Genomic DNA, 25,639 nt, shown 5'->3' on the forward strand with positions numbered 1-25,639 from the left:
GCTACGTGGGACAAAACAGATAAAAGGCCGCCATTGCTGCACCTCGCATTTGCATTTCGTGCAAAAAATGTGTCCCAAAAGTATACATCGGCGAGATTGATCGCGGACTGACTGGTTGCAGACTAGGGAATAGATTTAGAAGCCATTGAATAGATGTGATAAACAACAAGTCTGAACTACCAGTACCAGCTCACTTCAATCAAATGAATCATGCTGTTAATGATATGAAGGTGGCGGTGCTGGTAGCCGGCCTTATGGACACCGATACCTGAAAACGAGCGGAGTCCAAGCTTATCATCAAACACAACACCCTGGCGCCGAGCGGCTTAAATTTAGATGTAGGACTGCCCATGATTTGAACGCACGCGCAGACAATCTCCCATGCGCCCGTGCGCGCGCACTGGAACTTTTATTTGTTTGGTTTTTGCTCGTCATAATTTACGTTAATCCTGATGAAGGCAGCATTGCCGAAACGTCGAGTCATAATTTCCGTTAATCCTGATGAAGGCAGCATTGCCGAAACGTCGAAAAAAATAGAACCCAGTGATTCAAGAAATTGTTGTATATAAATAAGCACAAGACAATCACTGCACAGGACCAAAAACACAACCCTTGTTAGGTATCTATTGAGTCACGTTGATGAAACACAGGGAACCCAAACAGGGCATTTTAAAAAGCTTAATCATTGGTAAAAAACATTTTCATTCAAATTACATCAGGGCATACATTTTAAGGATAAATAACGGTAACTTTGAGACAAAAAAATCACAGTTACTTCAAATTTGGTCAATTTTGTGTATATAATTGTATTTCGCGCCAAAAGCGGTTATTGATTACTGAGAATTGTTAAAATTTAGACTATTCGTTCTAGTTTTCTATGAGTCAAACATTCTATTGACTATCTGTTGACTCATAGAGAACGAGTAATATTAGCGGTTTCAGATCACATACACGGCCTTCGCCGTAAAAAAAAAAACCGCTATACGGCACTATTTGACTTTTGTTGTAGTGGGTGGCTGGGTGGCTTATATGGGTGTCCTGTGGTATGAAGAGTAATCAATTCATGTTCCGGCTCATGGATATCGAGCCGGCTGCAAGGAAGCGCCACGTTTGGTCTTAGAGAACAACACAAAACCGTGAGATCAAATACTGTACATCCTCTTTTGTTTTATGTTAGAGTCGACTGACTGGATGAAAAGAGCCTCATCTATTGAGTCACATCAGAGATTCGTGGTTGCGTATAAGAGAAAAGTTGAATTGGATGGCAATGTCCCCTCGACGAAGCGCACGGCTGAGAGGGCTAGACGCCGATACCGAGAAGTCGCCTGAAAAGAACGATTACATCAACAACACCCGACAAGAAGTGATGACCGAAGTCAATGGGAAACAACAGAAGCCAAAAGAGCATAGAAAACCGTTGATACCGCCAGACGACCGCTGGAGTATCGGAGTTTTATTGTTTCTCTATGTTCTTCAAGGGATTCCTCTTGGACTAGCGGGGTCAATTCCTCTGTTGCTCGCCAAAAAAGTCGGATATAAACAGCAAGCTATGTTTAGCTTTGTTTATTGGCCTTATAGCGTGAAACTGCTCTGGGCACCTATTGTAGATGCCGCATTTTTTTCAAGATTTGGTCGTCGAAAGACGTGGCTTGTCCCAGTTCAATACTTGATCGGTATTTTTATGCTGATTTTGTCAAATGTAAGTTCACCCCTACCCGTTTGTGACTTGCGTGTGTCAGGCTTGGCAAGGGCAGATCTAGGGCTGGGCCCAGCAGTCCCCTGCCCCGCTATTTTTAGATATTTGGCTTAAAAATAACAAAACATATAAGCAAATCCATGGAGAAATAATTAATCCAGCTCTCTTTCTTGAAAAAAAAACCTTGCCATTGAGAACTGGGCAAGTAAATGGCTCATGAGCTTAAATCCATCTAAATGCTTTGTCAAGAGAAAAACCCGTAAAACTTATCCAGTCATTCACAATTACAATTTTAATGGGACCATACCCTGAAATCTGTTGACCATCACCCATACTTAGGGGTTGAATTGTGTGACTCTCAACTGGAGCCACCGTATTGATAGTAAAGTTTCTAAGGCTAACCAAATGCTTGGGTTTTTACAAAAAAAACTTTAGTAATTGTCCTGAATCCTTAAAAAAAAACTCTCTTATAAGTCACTTGTCTGCCCTAATTTAGAATACGCAATTTGTGTAAGGGATCCTTGGCTCACCAAGCACATAAAAAATTGCTGGGAACAATCTCCAGGTACAATGACCAACCTACTAAGCAAGCTTGAATGGCCCTCCCTCCAACAAAGAAGGAGAAATTCCCACCTAACTCTATTTTATAAGGCTGTCCATGGTGACACTGCGCTCAAGGTCCCTTCCTTGTTACTAAACGTCAACTTAGAGGACATCATATAAATAAATGTATTGAGCTCAGCCCAAACACCGTGGCATCTAGAATCTCGTTCTTCTGCAAGACAGTAAAAGAGTGGAATAACCTGGCAACTGCCACTCTGGAATCCACGTCAGTTAATGAATTTAAGAAAGGCTAAGTTCTAAACAATTTTGACTTTAATTAAATTTATTCATTATTTTGTTAGGTTGATATCACTGCTTTAGTTTTATTCTCCCTTATTCTTATTATTTTTATTTATTTTATATAGTTAAATTTATTTCTTGTAGCACAGCTACATCTGGAAGTGGGTAGGCGGGGGGGAGGGGGCCTCCACCATAAGCTGCCCATTCTGGGGGTAAATATTGTCCTTACTTGCAGTGGTACTTAGTTTTCTTTTATTTGAGGTGCCACTACAGTGGAGTGGGGTGTTCGTCAAGGGCCTATGGTATTATCTTTTGAGGCCGTTGCTAGGGAAATTTGTTTGCTTTATAAAAGCTTCTGTTTTTTTTTTTGTCAAATCTCTTGGTACTTTCAACATAAGTGTTTTAGACATTAATGACTCAAGTCATAATGTCATCTGACCCCTCCAATTGTCACGTGACGCAAAACAGAAAAACGTATCGGAGAAGCTACTGTTCAAGTCTAACATCATTTTTTTGGAAGCAATATTTTAACATCACTATTTTCTAAAACTTCAAGCATCCGATTTGCAAAATTTTGATACTGCGAGAAATGGTGAATTTTTATGTTCTTCGAAAACCACATATTTGGTAATAACCTTTTCATTTCTTCAAAAATCAAAAATCCCATGCACTAATGTGTTAGGAATGGTAATATCAATGGTTTGAGTGAAAAAAAAAATTCACAATTGTTGTAAAATGTTCAAAATTTAAGTGTTTTTCTTGCACGGAATTGCCACCATCATGTTTTTATATTCTCTAGAAACATAAAAATTGCATTTTCTTCTACAAAATGTTGAAAGTTTATTTTAGCCTCTTCAGAAAAAAAGAAAAATGAAAGTTAGAACAGGAGTTTCAAAGAAAATGATAATAAAAAAAAAACACTTGACTGGGAATTGAACCCGGAGCGCTTGCTTATGAGTCAAAGGTGCTAACCACTGGGCCACGGAATCAAGTTAGAGGACGTGTGGCGATTTTAATCTATTTAAGCGAATGTAGCGCTTTTACCTTTCGTAGCAAAGGTGTTTCGTTTCAACAAGATAGTATCATAGGCCCTTAAACCCCCCTTCTATGGGTACAGGCAATTGTACACATAAAGTTGGTTCAAACTTGCAGTGTGATGCATGCTATTATGGTTCTTGAATATAGTGTTGAGATTAAAGCTAAACAGTATGCCCCAAAAGTGTTCAGATGGTCCTTTGTTAGTTGTAAATAGGATTCAGACCCTGAATGGAGTAGAGATGAAATTGCAAAAACCAACTAAAATCAACTCCAGGAAATTTCACACTTTCTCACAATTTGTTTATTTTTTCCCCAGCATGTTAGTTATTTACTAGGTGAAGTTGAGGGGAGCACTCCAAATGTCTTCCTTCTTACTGCTGTGTTCTTCTGTCTGAACTTTCTCACTGCCACCCAGGATATTGCAGTAGATGGCTGGGCACTGACCATGTTATCGCGGGAGAATGTTGGTTGGGCATCTACTTGTAACACAGTAGGACAAACAGCCGGTTACTTCCTTGGCAATGTAGTCTTTCTTGCCCTCAGCTCTTCTGAGTTCTCTAACAAGTATTTGAGATCAATACCTCAGGAACAGGGTGTTGTGGATCTGGGGGGGTTTCTGTTTTTCTGGGGTATTGTGTTTCTGGTCACAACAACTGTTATTGGCATATTCAAGCATGAGAAGTCTGAGGAGGAGCTCCATGGCGAGGATCACCAGAGTGATGGCATTGCATTGATGTATGTGAAGCTCTGGAAGATTGTAACTCTCCCTGCCGTACTCAAGTTTATTGTCATTCTTCTTACTTGCAAGGTAAGTTAGACATCTTTATTGCTTGCACAAAGTTGATTTTATTTTATTGTGGAAAAAGAACATAACTTTTGTTGCTTACTTTATGTGACCAAGATGGTAGCAGTAAGCATACATTCCCTATGCAATAAACATACATTTGTCCCTTTGATCTCTATGAATAGGCTGGTTTTGCTGCTGCTGATGCTGTAACTGGGCTGAAACTTGTAGAAGCAGGTGTTCCCAAAGAGAACCTAGCCATGCTAGCTGTACCCATGGTGCCAATACAAATTCTACTTCCACTTTTCATCAGCAAGTTCACTTCAGGTATGGGGAGGTACATGTCACCTGGGATGGGGGGGATCACACTTGAGCAGACACTAAATCTTCAACACTTAATCTAATTCTTCTCTAAACCTAATCCTTGGGCAAGGTTTTTAAAGCAATAACACTATCAGGCTGTCTGACAAATCTGAGTGTTATGCTAAAGATGTTGTTGTTTTGTATTGTAAATTTTGGGAGGATTGCCATTTGGTAACACAATACTGAATGTTGTTAGCTAACCTCAGCCTTCTCGCATTCTTCTAGTGATTTGAATGTCATTGTTTAAGTGTAGTAGTCAAGCCAGATCAAAAGAACACAAAGACATAACAGTGTATTTGTACTAAATAAACTAAATGGTATTTCACGGGTTTTTGAAAACCACTCTATCAGTCTAAGTGCTCGTACAAGAAAAACGTTAGAAATTACCTTTCCTACCCTCTCAAGACATTGTTTATTTTGCACAAAGGCTGCTACTTCTCACAATCAAGTCTTTGCGCCTTAGGGCCGAGATGCATTGCACTCGTTAGCTGATTAGTGAAGACCCTCAGATTGTGTGATTCTTTATGGGCCCATGATTAGACAATTGGAATCAACATAGTGAGCACAATGTATAATAACACAAGTAATCAGTATGAGCATGTTATACACCATAGTCCTTCCACATCTCATAACCCATGTACCTTTACTCTTCTCAGGCCCTAGGCCTCTGGATGTGTTTCTAAAAGCATACCCTCTAAGGCTATGTTTTGGTCTGGTGTTTATTGCTTGTGTCTGGTGGGCCAAGAATGTCCGCAGCCCTGGACAGGAATATTTTCCTTGGTACTTTTATGCTGGAATCCTAGTGGTTTATGCTCTCCACCAGGTATTTATGTGCAACCATAGTGATGTACATGTTTATTGAGAGTTGTCAAAGGCAGGAAAATATGCAATTACATGTGTTTTCATTAAACAAAGCCTTCTCAAAACCTGCTGTCTGCCGAGCTCAACGAGCCGCTTTCTCTTGGAGATTTGACAGTTACCATCTAGACAGAAATACTGTATACACCTATTTCACAAAAAAGGTTGTCAGTGCTAGTGACAAATGGTAAATGGCTTATGGGTACTAATTATTTGTAAAATTAAAGGTGTTAAATAAATTCCAGCAATGTCAGAGACAAGCATTGGTAACCTTGGATGATTTATCCATATTCTTCAAGGCGCGTGGTTACTTTCTGTCGTATAACTGCCATTTGCCAATCACCATTTGCCATTTGCACTGACAACCTTTATTGAAATAGGGTATATTATATTTGTTTTGGTATTAACAATGAAAATAAAACCTCCAGCAACCTAAACTGCCTCCAAAATGCCTGCTCCTTAAAATCTTTTTGGGAATGCTGTATGTACAGTAAATGTTGGAAAATGCACGATTTAAACCGTCAGCCTGGTAAATTAGTAGTATTTTGGGGGGTCAAAAAAACCTCGAGGTCAAAGACCTGACCACTAATTTTTAGAGGTCCCGAAATTTTACGGTCACGAATTTTCCAACATTTTACTGTACATATTTTATAGTCTTAGGAAACTGTTGTAAGCATTTGTACATTAATTTTTTTTTCTGTTCAAAATTTTGTTGATTGTGTTTGTGACTTGACAAAATTTTGGACCAATTTCCAAAGCATTGATACCTAATTTTCTGATAACATAAGTTATTTGTTTAGTTTGTTTGTTATGTTTTATTTATTTATGCTTGTTGATCCTGAGCTTACTGTATTTGTATGATGTTTCTTCACAGATGACCCTATACTCTATGTTTGTGCCTATAATGGCATTCCATGCGCGTGTAAGCGATCCTAGAGTCGGTGGCACATACATGACACTTCTCAACACCATCACTAACCTTGGCGGCAACTGGGGCCCTACTGTCGCCCTGTGGCTAGTGGATGAGTTAACATGGAGTCAGTGTTTAGGGCTACCTGGTGATGAACAATCACCATGTGGTAACGCTCTACTTCAAAAAGTGAGTAATTTGAATATGTTGGAACTTTTTTTGCAATGCTGTGTTATGAGAGTGCAGATACACTAGTTTACCGTTTAATCGGGAATTCCAGTACTTTTGGTTATTTTGTAAATGGTAAAGATTCCTCCCACTAGAAAATTGCTGGAAAATGTGGAATTGCTTGAGAGGTACAGTAGTCCCACTTTCACCGGGATACCAGAAATTCCGGAAAAATCGCGTACCATTTGCAGTTTTCCATAGAATTTTTGACTTTGCCCCAATCTGCCACTTTTCACTGGGACCCCAAAAGTAAAATTTCTGGGTACAGAAGCAAATGGTACAGAAGCATTATGTAACGTACAGTATGTAAACTTTTACTTACCATTATGGCATTCTGGAAAAAAAATAGGATCTTATTCCAGAATGTCTGATTAAATGGTAAAGGTAATGGTTAAGTAAAGGAGGTTAGAATAAAATAGGTGGAAAATTTGAGATAAGATGTTCCCCCAAAATATCCTCTAGTACCTTGTAATTACCAATGCTTGCTTTCTACATAATTTTCCAGACCCATAAAGAAACAGTATTATCCTTTTTCGTAGGTACAGTAACTGATTTAATTTTTTTCATTTCAGACTTGTACTGATGCTGGAGGAAAATGTGCTATAACTGTTGATGGATACTATATTGAGTCTGTCATCTGTGTTGTTATTGGATTTCTATGGCTGCGTTGGAAAGCAAGGGACTGTCGGCGCTTGCAAGAGCTCCCACCAGAAGCATGGTCTTGTCATTAGGCTATGCCGTATACCCAAGAGAGCATAAGTATCTTATAGAGGGGTCCAATCCCCCAAGCAACATTAATCTTTCTTTGATATGGACACATAATAGAATACAATTCAGGGGATTTCCACTATTTCATTTTTGCTGGAGTTTATTCTTTTTGAATAATAATGAGATTTTCTTAACATGGTGTAAAAAAAGGCAAAAGATAATTGTTTTATGGTTATATTTAGAAGTGTGCAATTGGTAAGTTGACATCTATGGCCTTTGAGAAAAAGACTAGCTCGGCCCAGGAATGTATCTTTTTTTCAGTGAATGCGCAAAAATGAATAGGTGTCTTGCAAATGTGTGCTCACTCTGTTTTTTAGTGTCAAGGTAACGACAAGTAAAAACACTTTATAATGTGCTTACAAATAGGCCAGAAAATTTCTTTTTTTTAATTTCATTTAAAGATATTTTTTTGTCATTTTCTGACGTGATTGGCTTAAATTTGCCTCTGAAAAGGTCATGTGATCAGCTAGTGCAAGTTGCCTATGGAACAATTACCAAGGCAAAAGTTCATCTTGTAATAGGTCACCAGATCTAGAAACTTTTTCTATTCAAATGCACCAATGAAATTAACTGTCTTTTTTTTAGTACTTAAAAGTACCAACTTAGGAGGCGACCGGAGTCAAACTCAACTTATCACATGAGCAGGGTGAGGTCCATATCCCTTGGATTCCCCCCCCCCCCTCCCCCCCCCCCCCCCCCCCCCCGCTGAACAAGGATCATACTCTCATTTTCTCTAATAATAACAAATTTTAAATATTTATGTATTTATACCATTATCAGGTTTGCAGTAATCAAATATAATCATGTTTTTATTATTATGTATTATATATGAGGGGATGGCATTACTAACCCATCCAGGCTTACAAAAGCGGGACTTCAAGTCGAATACCAGTTTTTTGGTGTATCCCAATAATAATAAAACCTATGACAACCAAACTTGGTATGTGTCATGTATATGTAAAGGGGGTTCAACAATATGGTAACATGATTTTTGACGTCATCAATTACTTAACCCATTGACTCCTGGCTATTTTTGAGCTGAATTTACAAAAAAACAGACTGAAAACAGATACCTCCCCCCTATTCTGAGTTTCATACAGCCCGTCAAAGTCAAATACCCCTGCACCTAGTCAGCAGTATCCAAGCTTTCCAACAGTGCTTTGCGGTCCCCACTTTTAATCCCTCGTTGTTGTGCTGAAGCCAGCACAAGTTGGTGGTTGCTTGTATTTTTCATCAAAAATACAGCTATGAGCATATTAGGAGAGTGTCTCAGGACATCATAAAGTCTACTGGGGCATAATTGAGTGCTGTGCTTATGGATACTTGCAAGCAAAGGTGGATTCATGGTGATTTTTTCTTGTTTAGCTTTGCCTTGATGAGAAAATAATTTTCTAATGAATCACCACAGCTCTCAAAAATGCTGTCTTTTCTGAAACCAAATTGATTCCAAATTGTTTACACTGCTATTCTGGGTCTGTATGACCTGGAATTGATTTATTTGGCTTCGGGGTGAAAAGACATAAAAAACCAACTGACTTTGGGGAGAGGTGTTGTGTGGCCCTTCCCTCCGTGAATTTTTTCCTGGAGCTCCCAGAATGCTTTGCAATCCGTAGTGGAATTCAAGTGGTTTTAGCGGAGCCTCTGCGGAGCCCAATAGTCATAGAAAAGTGGTTTAAAGTTCCGTGGTCACGATGGGATTCCTGTGGATTTTCGCTCTCTGATTGGTCGAAAATTGAATGGCGCCAAAGTAAGAACGCGCGTGTACAGAAAAAATATTTTTTAATTTCCTTCATTCGTCGAAATTTATTTTGAGCAAACGTCTATTTAACGAACGCGCCTAGTTGCTTGTGTTATTTTGATTAAATGATAACAGACTTTTCCTGGTTTAAATCTTTTTTTTTTTTGACAAAGACTTAGGCACCTTAATTAAAAGCTTTTAGTATCTTCTTTCACATCCAAGAAATATTTGTTCGTGTTCAAGGCTTACATAGTAGTATTTGACAGCTAAACGAAATTGATTTTTTCAACAAAACACCCATTTAACGAGCTGCCCTCCCTAATCCATTTTTTTCCCGTTGGGAAAAAATATTTGGACCTTTTAAGTCTAATCCTGGTGCATTTTTTCCAATGAAAATAAAATTAAAAATAGCTTACAAATGATATTTATGAGGGGAAGTTCATTTATTATCCCGAGCGAGGGCGGGCGGGGGATGATAATGTGGGAGGGGGGCAAGAGAAATTTCCGAGGTCTAAAGGGTCAAAAGTCACTGATTTCTCTGGGTGTTTTTTTTCTATATTACTTGACCGAGTGTCAAATCAGACTTCTTGGTTCAACGAGTCTCGATTTGGGGGCAGTTTTTGGCATGTATAATTCAGGAGTCCAGGATACGTATTAAGCCCCGTTTTATCTATGCAATGCAAATTATAGCCTGGGTGGCAAGCGCCCCTGACATTGAGCAACGTGTTACCCAGTAGAAGCCAAGCCCAGATTTGTACTACCGGAACCCCTGTGCCGTTTGCTGGGAGGAAGGGTAGGGAGAGCGTTTAATACAAACTTGCAAGCTAACGGGGGTGGCGCCCACTAGCTAGGAGGAGTACTTTAGATAGGGGGCGTTTTAGATAATACGGTATGGTCAGTTTTGACATCCACTGTGTGATGGTCCGTGTGGGCTTCCTATGTACATCACAACCGGTTAGTACCCAGGCTTTCGTGTCGATGTTTTCAAATGGCAGAAGGCGTTATTCGACCACCAAGCTACGAACAGAGCTTACACGATCATCCCGCTATGGATACTCAAACACCACCACAATACAAGGAATCTAGCGACAGAGGGTCCACGCAGCAATCAGAGGAAAGAGCAGACCATCTTCCAAACGTGGAAGTGCGAGGAAACCCGATCCACAGCGAAGTGCACCTAGGAGATACGAGCGGGCTCACTTCAGAAGAGCTAAAAGAGTTACAAGAAAAGACAAAGAGAGAGCAAGCAAAGAAGTACTTCTCTCTTAGGGTAAGTGATTTATTGTTGTAGTATATAAAGCAGAGGTACGATTCAAGTACCAATTGTTAGAAAATTGTTGGCATATTAAAAATATACTTAAGTACATGGGACATTTATAAAAGGGCGGAAAAATATTTTAAACTGTTTACATGAACGTAAATTCAGATTTTCTTTTCAGTTTAACTAATGAGAGGTATATATTTATATCAATACTGCACAAACTTTAGGATTATGTGCACTAGTAAGCAAGTACTATCTTTTCGCAACTTAATCTTTAACAACTAAACTGAGTTCCATTTCGTATCGAGAACTTGATAATTCTTACATCATTATTTATTTATGGCTCCGGTCGTCAGATTGCGACAGGAACTTTATGCAAAAGCTACCTCTCTTTGTTTAGAAATTTGACCGCTTACGTACTCGCTTAAAAAAAATGAATGACTCTGTCGTTGTAAAGTGAATCATATTTTTAATCTACCATTCACTAATTGTTGAACAATTTGTGTGCAAAATTGCGTTTGTACATTTTCAAATTGATATGTTTTAGCATAGTCTGCAACTCATTGTGCTGTTTCTTAAAGGAATGCAATTTTGTTTTAATATCAAGGCTGATTCCATAAAAAGTTAGTTTATTTCCCATAAAAAGCTATCTTAGATTAAGCAGAGGTGGAAATAAATTATATTTATTGCATGCTATTTCATTTCTTTTTCCCCAAGCCACAGATAAGCTATACAGATTAAGACTGATAAATCGATGATTATAAGTTTTAAGCAGTACTACGATGTCTGAATACTTCATTAGGCTAATCCATATTTCTCCTTTTCTAGAATTTTTGATATCAGCTTCTCCCCTAGGATACTAAACATTATTTCCTATTTCGCTGATATTATTTGGATCTTTCCTATTAATCACCCATTTTCTTCCCATCTATATTCTTGCTTTCTATGTTTTCATAGATGGGAAAATCAATGTATCCCAAGAAAAAAATACGTTTTAATGTTTAAGTAAAGCCCATCTTTTTAAAGCCCAGTTTTTTTTTTAAATCAGATTTACAGAAATGGAAGTAAATCTTTATTTTACTTATATCATCACTTAAACCATTTTGATGTCCATGTATATATACTTATTTATATTCTTTTACAGGAGGGCCAGTTTGAGTCTGCCCTGGAAGAATGCAAAAAGATTCTTCACCCTGAAAAAGATGGAAAAATAATAAATGGATACCTCTTAACAGAGTAAGATATGTCCATTAGTCTATTTTATTGCCTTTAGTAATTAGCTTATAATCTAAGAAAGGGACTTTTTTTTTCAAATAGCCCCACAATTTCAAATTAAGTGGACAGAGTCTGGCTATAATTATAAGAAAGATTATGTGGCAAGGATATTTGCCAATTAGTTGCAAGGTTGACTTTGCCATGAATTTAGAATCTAACCAAAATAAAGGGGATTGTCCTTCTCATTCTCATCTGAAACTCATGAAATTTTAATTATAACTTGAGATAGTTAGGGTTTTATTCTGTATTGGGTTATGACTTAATGTAACTTTACTTGTCAAATGAATACAACTACTCCTTGCTATCTTTCATAGTTTAATGCTGGTCTTTCTGACCCTGTCAGGCATCACAAGAGAAGATGTGAAGGATGGAGAAAAAAGTCCCTCTTTTGAGTTGCAATCTCCTAATAACTCCTCAAAAATTGGGGAGAAATAAGAATTTTTTATGCCTAGAAGATGATGTATCTAAATCAATTTAGATTACAATTATTATGAACTCACTAGTACTAGGTAATTTTATACTCTATTTCTACACTCTGACATGTATTATTTGTTTGGTTCCTTTAAAAATTAGAATTGACCACTGGGATCATGAGAAAGAACGTGTTGTCATCATCACAGAGAAGCAGCTTGTCATCGTTAAGTACAATTTTATTGGACTGAGGGTAGATGATCATCGCAAGATCCCTCTAATTAAATGTGACAAAATCCAGACAGGACGGTTCGTCTACCCTAAGAATACTATGATGATGTGAGTATCTGTAAGAAAATTGATTTGGTTTTGTTTATAAGTGTGACATGAGGTCACTTTACATGATGCAGTTGCATACAGAGGACATGATGGTAAGATGGTATAAATGTCTCTGACAAATAGGCTATTCCTTTATCAATTAGACTTTTCCATATTATTGGGAGTCTATTAGACCTTCAACATATAAACTTGACCCTTTATCCTCAATGTACTACCCTTGACCATATACCTTTGATCCTTGACCATATATATGCTTGACCCTCTAATTACTACCCTTGACCCTTGACCGAAAGATAACTTGTGTAAATTTTGAGCTAGCAGTAAACTAATAGTAGAGAGTGGACAAAAGATGAACAAATAAAATTTAAACTGGCAGAAAACTATAGCTTGCTGGTAATATGTCAGTATGTTTAGTTGATATTATATGCTTCAAGCAAATACTAGTAGCAGCTTATAAAAGCCCTTAAACATGCAGTATAGTATTTGTAGATGATGTTTCTCACATGCATCACAATAGACAAGCTGGTAGCGCACTTGTTCAACTCTCTGGGTCCTGGTGCCTTGAATGTCTGAACATGCGAACTGTTTTGGTTTTCAGACCGAGGCACTTCCAAGTTGGCTTGAGAATTTATGCAGGCAAAAACGAAACCCTCTCTACCCTGCAAAACTGGAATCCCTGGTTCAAAGCTCTCCCGCATGTGACATTCGGCAGGCACAAGGGCTCAGAGTTGATGGACAGAATTCCTCGCTACATGGAGCTTAACTATTTTGAGCAGGAAGTGCTTAGTGCAATCAAGGCAGCTCAAAATGAGCTGCATCCTGGTGCTGCAGAGAACTCCTTGGAGTTCAGTAGTGACCCTATTCTAATCGAGGTGTACTGCGGGGCCTCACCCATGTTCCATAATTGGGGCCTGCTGGGATATAGGAGGGACAGGGGGTCATTTGGCTATTAGTCCTACAAAGAGACTGTAAACACTAATAATATAAGGCTTACTGGGTGAATCCAGTTTACAAACGAGATAATTACTAATCTCAGATTATTAAGGTGTAAGATAATGCATTTTTTATAAATAGATAGAGGGTTTAGCATAAATTTGATTCGTGGTTAGATCCGAGATGTTGTTGTATCAGGCTTTGTAAGTATTGAAGAGTATATGATCAAGCTGTCTGTTGTCACTGAAGATTATACAAACAGGAGTAGGAAAACTCTACCTAGAAAAATTTAAAGTTTAGTTGTTGTCCTTTTATAAACTCACCAGGATTGTAATGTTTTACTTAATACTAAACAAGGACCTACGATTCTGTCATCAGTTAACCAGCCAGTTTTGTCATGTCTCTTAAAAATATACAAATGCCATTTAATAAGTTCGTGCATTTTTATTCATAAAACAATTTTCTTTCAACAAATGAGTCAACAACAATTAGTTCCTAAGAATCAGAAACAATGTAATACATATAAAACAGAGAAGTCTACCCAAAGGGGAAGCACCACCTGTTAGATGTTCAATGTCAAATGTAGTGATAAGATGCTTTAAAGAACGTGTTTTGCTTGGTAGGATGCAATGGTTGACAGGCGAAAACCTTCCCAAAGTCAAGGTACACCATGTCTGTTTGGATGTTCTTTTATAAGGCTTGACCAAATTCTTGAAGAACATCTAAAATCTGAGTAATGCTGGAGCGGTTTCTCACTTTGCTGATAATACATAGGAGTGAGATCACTTTGCTGATAATAGAGAGGAGTGAGATCACTTTGCTGATAATAGAGAGGAGTGAGATCACTTTGCTGATAATAGAGAGGAGTGAGATCACTTTGCTGATATTAGAGAGGAGTGAGATCACTTTGCTGATAATAGAGAGGAGTGAGATCACTTTGCTGTAATAGAGAGGAGTGAGATCACTTTGCTGATAATAGAGAGGAGTGAGATCACTTTGTTGATAATAGAGAGGAGTGAGATCACTTTGCTGATAATACATAGGAGTGAGATCACTTTGCTGATAATACATAGGAGTGAGATCACTTTGCTGATAATAGAGAGGAGTGAGATCACTTTGCTGATAATACATAGGAGTGAGATCACTTTGCTGTAATAGAGAGGGGTGAGATCACTTTGCTGATAATAGGGAGGAGTGAGATCACTTTGCTGATAATACATAGGAGTGAGATCACTTTGCTGATAATACATAAAAGTGAGATCACTTTGCTGATAATAGAGAGGAGTGAGATCACTTTGCTGATAATACATAGGAGTGAGATCACTTTGCTGTAATAGAGAGGAGTGAGATCACTTTGCTGATAATAGGGAGGAGTGAGATCACTTTGCTGTAATAGAGAGGGGTGAGATCACTTTGCTGATAATAGGGAGGAGTGAGATCACTTTGCTGAAATAGAGAGGGGTGAGATCACTTTGCTGATAATAGGGAGGAGTGAGATCACTTTGCTGATAATAGAGAGGAGTGAGATCACTTTGCTGATAATAGGGAGGAGTGAGATCACTTTATAATAGGGAGGAGTGAGATCACTTTGCTGTAATAGAGAGGAGTGAGATCATTTTGCTGATAATAGGGAGGAGTGAGATCACTTTGCTGATAATAGGGAGGAGTGAGATCACTTTGCTGTAATAAAGAGGAGTGAGATCACTTTTCTGATAATAGAGAGGTGTGAGATCACTTTGCTGTAATAGAGAGGAGTGAGATCACTTTGCTGTAATAGAGAGGAGATCACTTTGCTGTAATAGAGAGGAGTGAGATCACTTTGCTGTAATAGAGAGGAGTGAGATCACTTTGCTGATAATAGGGAGGAGTGAGATCACTTTGCTGATAATAGAGGAGTAAGATCACTTTGCTGATAATAGAGGAGTAAGATCACTTTGCTGATAATAGAGGAGTAAGATCACTTTGCTGATAATACATAGAAGTGAGATCACTTTGCTGTAATAGGGAGGAGTGAGATCACTTTGCTGATAATAGGGAGGGGTAAGATCACTTTGCTGATAACAGGGAGGGGTCAGAACGCTTTGCTGATAATACATAGGAGTGAGATCACTTTGCTGTAATAGATAGGAGTAAGCTCACTTTGCTGATAATACATAGGAGGGAGATCACTTTGCTGATAATTGGGAGGAGTCAGACCACTTTGATGATGATAGATAGGAGTGAGATTACTTTTAATAGTACAAGCTTGTCATGCACAGTTCTAAGCCTTACCACGACAAGCTAGGTATCCTCTTTCTCTCGAAGTTTTTCGAGTCGAACGAGCAATGATAGGTCTTCAGGTCCATCGAACAATGATAGGTCTTCAGGTCCAACGAGCAATGATAGGCATCGAAGAATAGGTCTTCAGGTCCAACGAACAATGACAGGTCTTCAGGTACATCGAATGATAGGTCTTCAGGTCCATCGAGCAATGATAGGTCTTCAGGTCTATCGAAGGATAGGTCTTAAGGTCCAACGAGCAATGATAGGTCTTCAGGTCTATCGAAGGATAGGTCTTAAGGTCCAACGAGCAATGATAGGTCTTCAGGTACATTGAGCGATGATAGGTATTCATGTACATCGAGCAAAATAGGTCTACGTTTCATCGAGCAATAAATACTACTTATTAACCGAGGGCGAGGTCCGTACTGGGAAATCTCAGCCCGCGGGACCAAGGGCTATAATTTCTCAGTACGGACCGAGCAATCGAGGTTAATAAGTTATTTATTACATGGCTCTTTTAAATATTTGTACAAAAAGGAAAACTTATGCTGAAGTGAAAGAAGGAACCGTTTCTGGATTTACAAGCCACGAGTGCTCAACTCCAAAGCTCAAAATAACGAGTCGATTTGTTAAATGACCATCGAAAACTTGCTTTTTACGGCGATTTTTACCGATCTTCACAGGAAACCCTCTTTTTTATGTTATTTCATTTAGATTAGTTGTCTTTATGGAAAATCATCTTCAAACTCCCTGTGTTATGACATATCTTGTTAGATTAATATATAGATTTAGGCACGGCCTAAAAGCTGAGCCAACTTTATTTGCCACTCTTAACTAGGGTTTTGTCCCCATCCCATTCCCCCCCCCCCCCTCCTCCCAACCCCTACGAAGACCAAACTTAAGCGAGAGACACACCCAGGATTCTACACTTTGACTATGCTCCAGGTATTCCTAAAATGAGCCCTATCTAAATGCACAAAAATGCATGGCTTATTACCTTTCCTATTATTCCTATTATAAAGTTATTATTGAAAAAATCCATAGGACAATTTACAAGAAAAAAGACTGCTGTTACCTATGCAAATCAATGCACATGAGAATAATACAATCAGTTTGCTGGTTCATTTGCAATAACAGTCATTAAGTTAAGTACAGAATACCTCTGGTCTTCAAGCATCAGAAACCATATGGGAAGTATCAACAATATTCAGAGCAGATTATGTTGGCTTATAGGGAAAGAATGTGGGTTGATTGAATATAATTATACTAAACAATAAAATAATATGAAAAACATTTTTTACATATGCTTTCAGGTGTATCGTTGTGGGGGTAATTTAGGCTAAGCAAACACGCCAGTAGTTTCAAAAACAACTGATTTACTTCAGCCATGCTTTCAACCTCGTGTCCCTACATTCATAGCGCGTACCACAGCTACTTGGTATTTTTGTGGGCAAGAGGATAAATTCGTTATTACCTCAAAGGCTTTCCAGGTTTGTTGCCAATTCCCCCAATTCTTTGCAAGATCACCTGTCAGGTTTAAAGGTTGTGGGAGGGGGAGGGGGATATTCGACGTACAGATCTGCTGCTGCGGAGGTGGAGGATTTGTAGGTTGCTCGGGATCCGGCATGTTTGTTTCCTCGTCAGTCACTGAATGAAACTCTGCTCCAAACGGCTCTATTTTGCTCCAAATTTCGCCAGGAATCTCCCAAAACTGTTCTCCAGAGGCTGGTCCGGCTTATTCTGACACCATGTATCGTTGTGGGGGTAATTTAGGCTAAGCAAACACGCCAGTAGTTCAAAAACAACTGATTTACTTCAGCCATGCTTTCAAACTCGAGTCCTTACATTCATAGTGCGTACCACAGGGATAATGAATTTTGATATACTAAATTCCTTGCTTTATTCACCTTGTCATTTCATAGCTAATACTAGCTATATTAATGTCATTACTTAGCATGTACATAGGCAAGCACTTTTTATCTCACCATAGCTTGGTATAAAAGAGACAAGAAAATAAAAACAAATTATAATAGGTACCAAATAATAAATCTAAACATAGATATTTTTATAGAGAAGTGATAGAACCCCATTTTAGAGCCCAAGAACCCCCTTGAAAATAAGATGAAAACTAGAAAAAAAAAGAAAATACTTTTTAGATGTCTACTGATTTCGAAATTATGTTGTGGTATCTCGAAAACATTCGCTTGCTACTGAATATAAGTAGCCGGATAGAGTTCTCAATCGACTATGCCAAACAGTACATAATTTCTCCAATGTAACTGAGCATTTTAGCCGTTAAACTCTTCCTTACCTTAGCAAAATAAGCCTTTATTTGAAGAAAGAATTATTTTGAGATGTTTTTCACGATCCACACAGACATGGAAGCCAATAAACTGCATGCAACCAATCAGCGTTCAAGGATTTGCTTTCTTAGCCAATCAAAATCACGGTGGAAGTACGTGATAAATCAATGACAACCGGCAAAATCATAAAGTTGTGGTCACAATGTGAAGCTACGGCCAGAAAACATTTTGTTTTGGTGAAAATTTTCACATTAATTTTGAAGCGAAAAAACTAGACAAATATAATAAATATAAGGAAACTGCTTATTTAATTTATACGTTTTCTTACATTGAATTCAAATTATCGTGCGGAACAAACTGGTGTTTTCTCGGTTGCCGATGAAAAATTATCTTGTTAAATAATATATATTATAACATTAATACTCTGTTTTGATTTTGCTTCGTGACATCTTAAAGATAATAGTAATGTAGAGCCTCTCCATAGTCATAAAAGAACGCGAAAGGAGGGATTCACTCCCGGAACACTCGAGGGTAGATTTTACTGTCGGCTCGTACGTAGGCTTCTCAGTTTCTTCAGACAAAATGGTTCCCTCGACCACAGTCAGCCCATTTGAATCCGTAGATTTTCTCATTGAATATTATTTTCTAACTGCCTTTTTTCTTCGAACTTTGAAGCACTAAAGTGAGGCGGTAAAACACATAAAAGCGTAAGACCGAATGGGGGCCTGGGAGTTGCATTGGATGGATTGTAACACCACAGGGTACCCGCGCGATGACCACAAAAACCAAGTCACAGCTATACCATATTTCTATACCTATGGAGCTCCGCGCACAGCCTACGGCCGCGCTGGCCCCGCTATTAGCGCGAGATTGACGCGTGATTTATCTGGTACGATTATTAGCGCGAGATTGACGCGTGATTTATCTGGTACGATTATTAGCGCGAGATTGACGCGTGATTTATCTGGTACGATTATTAGCGCGAGATTGACGCGTGATTTATCTGGTACGATTTACAGGCTGACGGGGTACGCCGACAACAACCCTCGCGTGATCCAACATGGCGTCCGTATCCACTTATGCCGCATGGAGCCCACGCTGTTCCAGAACTGGAACCCATTCAACAGCGACATGCCATTCATCTCGTTCACAGACCACCAGTCCGTAACACTACTCGAGGACGCCCCGAGCCACCTCAGTATCGCGAACTTCCAGCGGCATTTTATCGATAGTATTAATGCTGCACGCGTAGCTGAACCCAACAAAGAGCTACTGCACAACTTCGAGGTGACGGAAGAGGATCTCCCTATTCAGATATACGTCGGCCTGTCTGCCATGGTGGTCAACCAAAGTAAACTCGGCTTTTGTAAAGACCGTGGCAATGTTTTCTATTAACCGATGTAGCATTCCATCGACAGTGGTGATATCGGAAATAATTTCCATTGACCGTGGTGATATCGGAAATATTTTCCATCGACGCTAAGTGCCGTCTATCGACCGTGGCAATTTGTTCTGCTAAGCGCTATAGTGCTATACTGCGCGAAATAATATGTTAGCATGTCATTATTGATGTTAGGTCGCATTAATTAAAACTATTTTAGATTTATTCGATTATTGATAAACAGTCGATACGTGCCTGTGCTCGTTAGTTTTCAGTTCTGTGTTCCAGTATTTCGAGGCCCGCTACGGCCCTTGCACATGCATTTTACGACAAATAGAATTTATTGAATTACAGTGATTTGCATTTTTATTAATACTGTCCACAAAAAAGGTAATTTACTAAAAAAAATTTAATTGGTGATAATTGGGTGATAAGACATTAACTTGTGGCATAAATGGTCCGCACAAAAACTATTATATTTACTATATATGATTTATGAATATCGTATGAATAAATAAAAAAAAAACTTACAGCTCACTACAATAGTTACAATCCTGAACACCCTTTTGACTGTGGCATGTTCCGCGAAGTTAACAATCATGAGTGCGGTGTTGTTTGAGCAATGTTACTAAAGATGGTACAAGCGTTTCTTGCCCCCCCCCCCCCCCCCCCCACGACCTTTCCAAAAACGCAAGTCTATCATGTATAGTCTATCAGCACAATTGTGAGATAACTGAGCAACATGGCTGAAGGTTGAAGAGCGTTCGCCGGCACTCACGCAGTAGAGACGAAATGACTAAGACCAAAAAAGTTAACAAATATTATGTCGGTACACAAACTCCGACGCTGGGATAATGGCTAGTTATCTAGTTATCACTACAAAGGACAACTTGGTGGCCAACACCAGAGCTTCAATGTTAAAGACGGAGCGTCTCAATTTCCTGATTGAAAAGAGAAGAGAACTCGGGATTCATGTGATTGACGCGGAAGAGATAATATTGGACGAGGAAGCTAACAAAAAAGAAGTCCAGCCTCCAGAAAAAGCTGCTTACGACAAGAAGCGAGCGGACAAGACGGCGACTAGGAGATGGAAGACGACTCTCAACCGTCATCTTCTGTTAAAAGTCTCGATGACAAAATTGACGCAAATGTTAGGTGCTCTGCAAAAGATTGATTATCTCTCCCATATTTGTAAAAATCAGCTAAAAGAAGTTTAGGCATAAAGAAAAAGCTCCAGAATGCAGAGGCCCATATACATACACCGTCATCGATACTTTGCAATTTTTTTATCGTTGAGACGTCAAATAGATTTGAACCGCTGGCGAACGACGTTCCCGAGGAAGAGAGAAGTGATACGAATAACTGTTCCCAAAAACAACAAAACGCAGGAGCCACCGACGCAACAAGAACGCATACTACCGAAAATGCCGAAACGCCTAACAGGCCAACGACATAACAAGAACGCATACTACAGAAAATGACAAAACGCCTAACAGGCCACCGACGCAACAAGAACGCATACTACCGAAAATGCCGAAACGCCTAACAGTCCACCGACACAACAAGAACGCATGCTACCGAAAATGCCGAAACGCCTAACAGGCCACCGACACAACAAGAACGCATGCTACCGAAAATGCCAAAACGCCTAACAGTCCACCGACGCAACAAGAACGCATACTACCGAAAATGCCGAAACGCCTAACAGGCCACCGACACAACAAGAACGCATACTACCGAAAATGCCGAAACGCCTAGCAGGCCACCGACACAACAAGAACGCATACTACAGAAAATGACGAAACGCCTAACAGGCCACCGACGCAACAAGAACGCATACTACCGAAAATGCCGAAACGCCTAACAGGCCAACGACACAACAAGAACGCATGCTACCGAAAATGCCGAAACGCCTAACAGGCCACCGACACAACAAGAACGCATACTACCGAAAATGCCGAAACGCCTAACAGTCCACCGACACAACAAGAACGCATACTACCGAAAATGCCAAAACGCCTAACAGTCCACCGACACAACAAGAACGCATACTACCGAAAATGCCAAAACGCCTAACAGTCCAACGGGACAACCCCAACCCCAGAAAGAGGGCGGGAATAATACAACGGATAAAGCAATTCTTATCCTGTCTGACTCAATCTATCAAAGGATTTTGATTGAGAAACTTGACCGTAATTGTCAGCATAATAATCATAAGGAGTATGTTCAAGGGGGCACGCGGGAATTACTGCAAATTTGAACACAATGACTAACGAAAACGATGCTACATATGAGCATGAGGTTTTACACACCAGGAACAATGAGATCGGGGTTTTTGACATCAATTGCTCTATATAGGAAAACACTCTAAGGATCTCGGTGGAAGGGCAACTAAAATGGCCCTCGGCGAAGATAACATTAAGCGGACTTAAGAATTAAAGAGATAACTTTTCGCCGCTAAATAAAAACATTGAGGCAGTTTATGCGCAGACAAAAATAACATGCTCATGAACTCGGCGGAGTTTACTTTATGGACAATACCCACCGGACCAGGCGCAAAGATGGTAGGATAGATGAAGAGGCTCTATTTGATGAGCGGCATCTTGGAGACAAGGGCATTCGAAAGCTAGCCGCGAGCCTAAAGATACACCTCGGCATAAATCCACTCAGATCCAGACAGACGAGAAATCTTTTAGCACCCAACCAGTACAGAGGTCACTACAGTGAGCCAGCACCGAGGATGGGACTGAACCAAGTCAGAGGTAGTAACAGCACGCCGAACATATATCAAGTAGATAGTACAATTCTTAAGGCGCTTCGTGCGCTTACAGATACACAAAAGGTCGTTAAGGTCTCTACTGCTGAGCTGCTCTGTTCGTAGTTCTAGCCACGACACAATGCCGGGATCGTTGCGAAAAAATGGCGCGCCCTACGCTGCTGCGTATGGAATTTACATGGGGTTAAAAGTAAGGAGCTCGTGAACAAGTTGGAATTGCAAAAAGTAAGACATTTTTTTTCAGCAATCACGACATACTCGGGATTGCTGAGACTCATACTGGTGCAGACTCGGGGGATCTAGAAGTCGAGAGGTTTAAAGTCTTCTCTAAGCACAGGGAATAAACGGGAAGTGGATATGCGGGGGACATTTCAATTTATATCAATTGCAGACGGCGTAAAATACAAACCGTCCACAAATAACAACATGATTTGGTGCAAAATTATCAAGGATTATTTTTCCCTTGACAAGAATATCTTTCTAGGAATGACATACCTGAGCCACAAAAATCACAAAGGCAACAAGCAATGCATACTAGACGCCTAGAGCGAGAAGTGCTCGATTTTTCAGTCAAAGGAAAAATAATCTTACGGTGATCTAAACGCGAGAACGGGTGGATTGAAGGACTTCTCGAGACTTCGTCACCGATGACAACGACCAGTTTCTAGATCTACCAGAAGATTATTTGTCCGACGTCCTAAATTCTAATAGATTAGTAGATCTTCGTTCGACAACAAAACTGAGAGGCAAAGCATTGATCGAAATGTGCAGCTAAGGTTTAGGATTTTCAATGGTAGAATAACAATGGCAGTAGCACGGTAGATTATATCATAAGCGACGAGTCCTTATTAACGAGCTTCCGTCACTGCAAAGTGAATGACCTAATACCATATCTATCTGACCACTGCTCCATATAATTTATTCTCCGTATAAAAACAAAACCAATACGTTCTGATAGGACGCAGCCCGCCGCATGCTCGAAACAACCGTTTAGACGGCTCACATGGAAGGAAGCTGCTAGGGAGAAAGCTTATTCACTTTTGGAGACAGATAGATATAGAAAAATAGTGGCATAAATTGTATTATATAAATTGCGAATATCAAGATGTGGATAACATGATCCACGATGTTACTAATTTATTACTAGAGTACGGAAAACTCCAAAGAAAAATTATAGAAACCATTCAACGTGGATAACCAGGCCCGCACCCAGGATCTTTCTTGGGGGGGGGGATCCAAAAAAATGGACCTACCAAGCCCACTCCCCCCTCTCCTGGAGAAGGGGGGGGGGAAGCTGTTCCATTTAATTTCTAACACATCTATACACATCCTTGACTGTTACTCTATATGCTTCTGAATTCTTATCTTCTGACCGATATCCATTTTTAAGCAGTGAGAAGTCTGTTTCGTCTAGGTCGAAGTCTGTGTTGTAGTGAGTAGTGACATTGGATAAGAGCAAATGCCCATATCCTCTCTTGCTCTATGCACGATCTGTTATTTGTTTTTTTAAGAGCTTTCACAATGTTCCCCATCACATTTCCATTGAGCTGTCATGTGCATGCTTATCGGCTTTGCTGTTGACACTGGACTGTCCCTCGTCCCGCAAGGCAATGCACTGGCGGCCCCAAAACAGCACAGCTTTCCAACACATTTGATTATATGCTTGTTTCGCTCTATGATACGTCTCTTCCCGTCACCAAGGAGTAGATTAAAGTTTTATGATAAAAATCTGATCACCCCGTGACAACAAAAAACGTTTCTTTATGGCATTGCAGTATTTCACTGGACGTTTACTATCGCATTTGGCAACAACAACAAAAAAAAGTCATGTTTAACTTCCTGAGTTCAAGTTTAAGCTTATGAGTTGATTTATAGATTTATTAATTCGCTTATGTTTGTTATAGTTTTGTCTACAAAAAACACGTCTATTGCGAACCGAAAGTGGACTTTCGGCCCTTGTGGTGGTGGGGGGGGGGGGGGGGGGGGGGTGCGAACGCAACCCCTGGGTACGAGCCTGATTAAGAATGCAAGCAACAGAAAACTCTTTTGATTACCCTTGCTTTTCGGCTTGACCTCGAAAACTCCGATCTGAGAAACACGATTCATAGCAGAAAAAAGAAATTCAAATTCTTAAGTAGAAAGAAGAAATATGAATATAACGCGAAAATAATAGAGCATTTGGATTTCGCAAACGTGTCGGAAAATCAAACACACCTTTAACCACACTTCACATAAGATAACCAACCAACCATCCTTAGATGCATTTCATAGATTCTTTAAAGCCCCGCGCCGTATCCGGCATGCCTCATACATACAAGAAAAGGCCCTTAGCCACACACAACAACAGGCTCGGCTGCTTGACTACGAAATTGAGACACTTGTGCGCTTGGCAAACTGAAAAACGGAAAAGCACCATGGTTCTTCACCATATTAAATGAAATTATTATTATAGTCAAAATAATTTAATAGCCCCTCTTACAAAAATCTTCAATGAAATCCTGAGGGGAGGATATTGGCCAAAAATTCGGGGCATGGCACTTATTATACCCCTCCACAAAAAGGGGAGCTCCGACTAGGTAAATAACTATTTCCAAGCTTTGCTTCTATCTTAAAGAAAAGGTAGCCTGTGCAGCGGCTCAAGGGAGGGGACGGGGGAGAGGGGGCGAGATAAGAAAAAGCGAGCGCGCGGCCGAGGGGGACTTCCCCTCCCCCCAGTCCCCCTTCCTTTCCCTTGAGCCGCTACGTAGGCTAACGGAAGGTTGTATTTTTATCTTGAGATAAACAATGTAACGTCAAAAGAACAAGTTGGTTTTCGCAAAAAGAACGGTCCCACCGACAATATATTTGTCCTAAAAACACTGATAGATAAATATGTAAAACGCAAGCCTTAAAAAAAGAAAAAAACCTCTTATTTAGCTGTCTTGTCAGTGCCGTAGCAGGCCTCGAAATTTTGGAGAAGCAAAATACAAAAACATTAAAAAAGTATTGGAGGGGGGGGGGCACAGTCACGCCCCTACTTGTCATTTCCTTATAATTTTTGAAAATAGTAACCTCTCCTTACAATTTTCATTTCGCTATTTTTTCTATGACTGAAAGTAACCATGCGTCTCGGAGAATATGGATAAATAAAAAACAACTAACCTTTAAAGTTTACCAATGCTCGGCTCTGACATTGCTGGACTTTATTTAACACCTTTAATTTTACTGAATAATTAGTACCCATTAGCCATTTACCATTTGCCATTCGCACATTTGCACTGACAACCTTCTGTGAAATAGGTGTATCGGCAACGATAAAGGATATTGAAGAAATCGGAGCTTTAACGTATAAGACCCTTTATTGATAGAGGCACAGCTCTCTCAATTCAAGATAGGGTTGGATAAACCTGTAAAACCGTAGTTAATTATATATATTTTAATGTAATTAACAAATTGTACTGAGTGTTTTTACCGTGTCTAAATAAATTGTATG

At 39.6% G+C, this 25,639-nt stretch overlaps 2 protein-coding genes and 1 long non-coding RNA gene across 4 annotated transcripts; all 3 read left to right on the forward strand.

Annotated features, from left to right (window-relative positions):
* Positions 1 to 1,071: 1,071 nt before the first annotated feature.
* Positions 1,072 to 8,424, forward strand: LOC5505282 (acetyl-coenzyme A transporter 1). Its single transcript, XM_032373732.2, has 6 exons — positions 1,072 to 1,699; positions 3,894 to 4,385; positions 4,547 to 4,688; positions 5,381 to 5,547; positions 6,457 to 6,681; positions 7,293 to 8,424. The coding sequence occupies exons 1-6, from the start codon at positions 1,262 to 1,264 to the stop codon at positions 7,449 to 7,451; spliced, it is 1,623 nt and encodes a 540-aa protein (XP_032229623.2). The 5' UTR covers positions 1,072 to 1,261; the 3' UTR covers positions 7,452 to 8,424.
* A 1,743-nt stretch (positions 8,425 to 10,167) lies between these two features.
* Positions 10,168 to 19,928, forward strand: LOC5505298 (tumor protein p63-regulated gene 1-like protein). Of its 2 annotated transcripts, none has more exons than XM_032373727.2 (4): positions 10,168 to 10,496; positions 11,632 to 11,723; positions 12,336 to 12,512; positions 19,030 to 19,928. In XM_032373727.2, exons 1-4 carry the CDS (start codon positions 10,215 to 10,217, stop codon positions 19,403 to 19,405), a joined length of 927 nt encoding a protein of 308 aa, XP_032229618.1. In that variant the 5' UTR covers positions 10,168 to 10,214; the 3' UTR covers positions 19,406 to 19,928. The 2 variants fall into 2 exon arrangements, with proteins under 2 accessions (XP_032229618.1, XP_001626129.2); XM_001626079.3 differs by lacking the exon at positions 19,030 to 19,928 and adding an exon at positions 13,111 to 14,048.
* On the forward strand, positions 15,028 to 17,838 carry LOC116613107. Its single transcript, XR_007307268.1, has 2 exons — positions 15,028 to 15,973; positions 16,025 to 17,838. It is a non-coding gene; the product is annotated as an uncharacterized LOC116613107 (long non-coding RNA).
* Positions 19,929 to 25,639: the final 5,711 nt, after the last annotated feature.

Source organism: Nematostella vectensis, chromosome 3 (assembly GCF_932526225.1).
Source record: "Nematostella vectensis chromosome 3, jaNemVect1.1, whole genome shotgun sequence".
Classification (NCBI taxonomy): domain Eukaryota; kingdom Metazoa; phylum Cnidaria; class Anthozoa; order Actiniaria; family Edwardsiidae; genus Nematostella; species Nematostella vectensis.